At 27.9% G+C, this 3403-nt stretch overlaps 1 protein-coding gene across 1 annotated transcript; it reads right to left on the reverse strand.

Annotated features, from left to right (window-relative positions):
- Positions 1–1259: 1259 nt before the first annotated feature.
- Positions 1260–3190, reverse strand: LOC105779738 (uncharacterized). Its single transcript, XM_052629134.1, has 4 exons — positions 2654–3190; positions 1553–1667; positions 1405–1455; positions 1260–1287 (listed from the first exon to the last, which is right to left on the reverse strand). The coding sequence occupies exons 1-4, from the start codon at positions 2712–2714 to the stop codon at positions 1260–1262; spliced, it is 255 nt and encodes an 84-aa protein (XP_052485094.1). The 5' UTR covers positions 2715–3190.
- Between the last annotated feature and the right edge of the window lie 213 nt (positions 3191–3403).

The raw sequence follows: 3403 nt of genomic DNA on the forward strand, positions 1-3403 counted from the left end.
AGGTTTTCAAAGCCTTTACTAATCTTTATCGTTCACTCTTTTTCCGCTTTTACTTTATTTTTAGTTCTTACTTTTAAAAGTTATGTTGCCACGTCTTATTTTTTTCTAAAAGCAGACCTTTTAAATTAAGCTACATAATATGTGACATGTCATTTAATGGGTTTAACAACAAAAGGACCTGATTGACATAACTTACATGGTTTAGGGATGTAATTAGAATATTTTAATGATTGGGAACCAATTTAAAATGAGAATCATAGTTTGGGATGTCGATACAATTAATTCTTAACTTTCTTTTTAAATCTGAATAATTCAATTTGAAATTCAAAATTATAATTTTAAGCCTCCTTGATATCAATAATTACATTAAGTGTTTACTTTGTAATCAAATCATATTAAATCTCAAATAAAAGAAATTTTCTCTCAAACTTTTATTTAAATATGTTTCATTTATCAATATCAATATTATATTTTGGATCTATAATTTTCTATACATATGGAACATCAAAAACTTAGTAAGAGAGTACATCTATCATTGATGGGAACAAAACACATTAAAGTGAATTTTTTTTTTTGGAAAAATAAGAAATTATTTCATTATTACATCCATACATTGCATTTTATATTAAACACCAAAGTTGTAAAAGAGAAACAACATTATGCTCTTCATACCCATCAAGGCTTAAGCACCAGCAAATGGCTTCCATCTGAAATACATAATAACCAAGTTTCCTTCATCAACAATAGAGGTATGTTTTACTTCAAAAAAATATATAGATATATGTATACCGTTGAATCTTCATCATTTCCTGTATTGTTTGGTGCGTTTCCTGAAGATGTCTTCGAAAATCCTGAATTAATATCTGCAACCAATTAAGTTGTTCATACCACTAGTATTAAACCATGGCAAACTATTCCCTACTTTCTCTCTTATTAATAATTTCTTCCCTAATTTATAAAGTGTTTATATATACATATATAAATATACATTGATTGGGGAAAAGATTCGAATCTACCCTTTCGATCATACCGTTATAAGACCTAATTTTTGGAGCATAAAATAGATAATAATTTAATGTATTTGAAATAATAAATCAACACATGACAAGGTACATAATTTTTTTCAAGATCATCAATTTTTTGTCGAATTGGATAGGATAATAATTTTGAAAAATTTTATTATAGTACCAAAAGAAAAATACTAGAAAAATGTAAAGGAAAAAATAGAATGAATTTTTCTTCACTGTTGATTATTGTCATCAAGCATAAACATCTTCCTCCTCATCACTTTATTGCATGCAAACGAAATTTTAAGAAGAATTTTCATTATTCAAAGAAACTTAAGGAATAGAAATGTAAATCCAATTTTTTTATCTAATCTATGGAAAAAGATGAGAGATTTACCTGCTCCATTCTGATTCATTAGCACCAAATCGTCTAGAAATTGTGTCAGACCTAAACACACAGATTAGAAACATACAATTACAAACTACCTTTATTATAAACAGGAATTAAGAAGGAATTTTGGATGATTTTACTAATAAATTTAAACCTATTTCTTGGTGGTAGGCTTGGCAATGTTGGAGATTGTGTAATGGAGACACCTGAAGGTTTGGTAGCAGACTCATTACTCAATTTTTCTTTTCCTTTCATCATCTTAACATCAACTAACAGAGAGAAAAAGATGAAGAAATGAGAGAAGAGAAGAAATAAGTTTGAATGTGAGAAGAATTAAGTTTATCTGAGTGAGAGGGGAGAATATATAGAGGTTCATATTGGCATTGAGTAATGGCAAATGTCAATATATATATTGCTAAGGTTATAATTTTTATTTGAAAGATCAACACCCCTGAAACAAGGTTACAACATTAAAAAACACAGAAACCCAGACTAAAAAAACACCTAAAGGAAAAACAACAAAAAGGCAACTACCTTAGCTTTTACTTTCATCATTTTAGTTCTACAACTTAAAGGCAAATTAGAGGAAGAACTACAACAACAAAAATGAAAAAGATATGTCATAAAGCTAAAAAAAAAAAGCAAAGAAGCAATGTAATTTTTAAGACTTGTTGATATGCAATAATTACATTAAGTCCCCAATTATTTTGTAATCACATGAAATCTCAAAAAAAAAGAAAATTTCTCCCAAACTTTAATTTAATTTTTTATCTATAATTTTTTGGATGGATTGAACATTAAAAAGAGAAGAAATAAATAAGTTTGAATGAGAGAAGAATCAAATTTGTTTGTGTGAGAAGAGAGAGAATACATGAAGGTGCACACTAGCATTGAGTAATGTCAGATGCCACATTGCTAATGCTAAAATTTTTATTGATAAAATATCAACACTCAAAACAAAGTTATAGCATTTAAAAACCAAAAAACCCCCCCTAAAACAAAATACACCTAAAGGAAAAACAACAAAAAGGCAACTACAACAGCTCTTAATCTCGTTAGCTCAATTCTACAACTTAAAGGCGAATTAAAGGAAGATCACAAAAAAAATGAAAATATTTGCCATAAAGTCCCCAATTATTTTGTAACCATATTAACTCTCAAAGTAAAAGAAAATTTCTCTCGTACTTTTATTTAAATATTTTTAATCTATATTTTTTTAGACATATTAAACATTAAAAACATAAGAGAGATTTACCTTCTCCATTGTGATTCATTAGCACCAAATCATCTAGAAGTGATGTCGAATCTAAAGACATGGTTTAAAAACATACAATTAAAAATTGTCTTTGATATAAACACGAATTAAGAGGGAATTTCAGATGATTTTACTAATAAACCTAAACTTATTTCTTGGTGGTATGCTTGATGGTGTTGGAGATTGAGTAATGGATTCAACTAAAGGTTTGGAAGCAACCTCGTTACTCAAATTTTCTTCTTCTTTCATCATCTTATCATCAACTAACAAAGAGAGGAAGAAGATCAAATGCGAGAAGAGAACAAATAAGTTTAAATGAGAGAGTAGAACTAAGTTTGTTTGGGTGAGAAGAGAGAGGATATATAAAGGTGCATGCACAATGAGTAATGCCTTATGTCAAAAAAATATATTTATTTTGCTAGGGCTGAAATTTTTATTGATAAAATTCCAACACCCCCAAAAGAAGGTTATAATATTAAGAAACACATCTAAAAAACAACAATAAAAAGATAACTACACCAGCTCTTACACTCATCAACTCAATTCTACAACTTAAAAGCAGACTAAAGGAAGAACACCAAAAAAAATGAAAAAGATATGCCATAAAGGCGAAAGAACCAAGCAAAGAAGCATTGTTCTATTTAAGACTTGTTAATATTAAATAATTATATTAAGTCCCCAATCATTTTGTAATCATATTACATCTCAAGTAAAAGAAATTTTCTCTCAGGCTTTATTTAAATATTTTTT

This window comes from Gossypium raimondii, chromosome 4, assembly GCF_025698545.1.
Source record: "Gossypium raimondii isolate GPD5lz chromosome 4, ASM2569854v1, whole genome shotgun sequence".
Taxonomy (NCBI): Eukaryota; Viridiplantae; Streptophyta; class Magnoliopsida; order Malvales; family Malvaceae; genus Gossypium; species Gossypium raimondii.

Excerpts from the sequence above, each read along its gene's own strand:
- LOC105779738 (XM_052629134.1), bottom strand. The coding sequence starts at position 2,714 with ATGTCTTTAGATTCGACATCACTTCTAGATGATTTGGTGCTAATGAAT. Across the intron at positions 1,668-2,653 it reads AATGAATCACAATGGAGAAG|TTGATGTTAAGATGATGAAA; the intron begins GTAAATCTCTCT and ends TCTCTCTGTTAG. Across the intron at positions 1,288-1,404 it reads AATGAATCAGAATGGAGCAG|TGATGAGGAGGAAGATGTTT; the intron begins GTAAATCTCTCA and ends CATGCAATAAAG.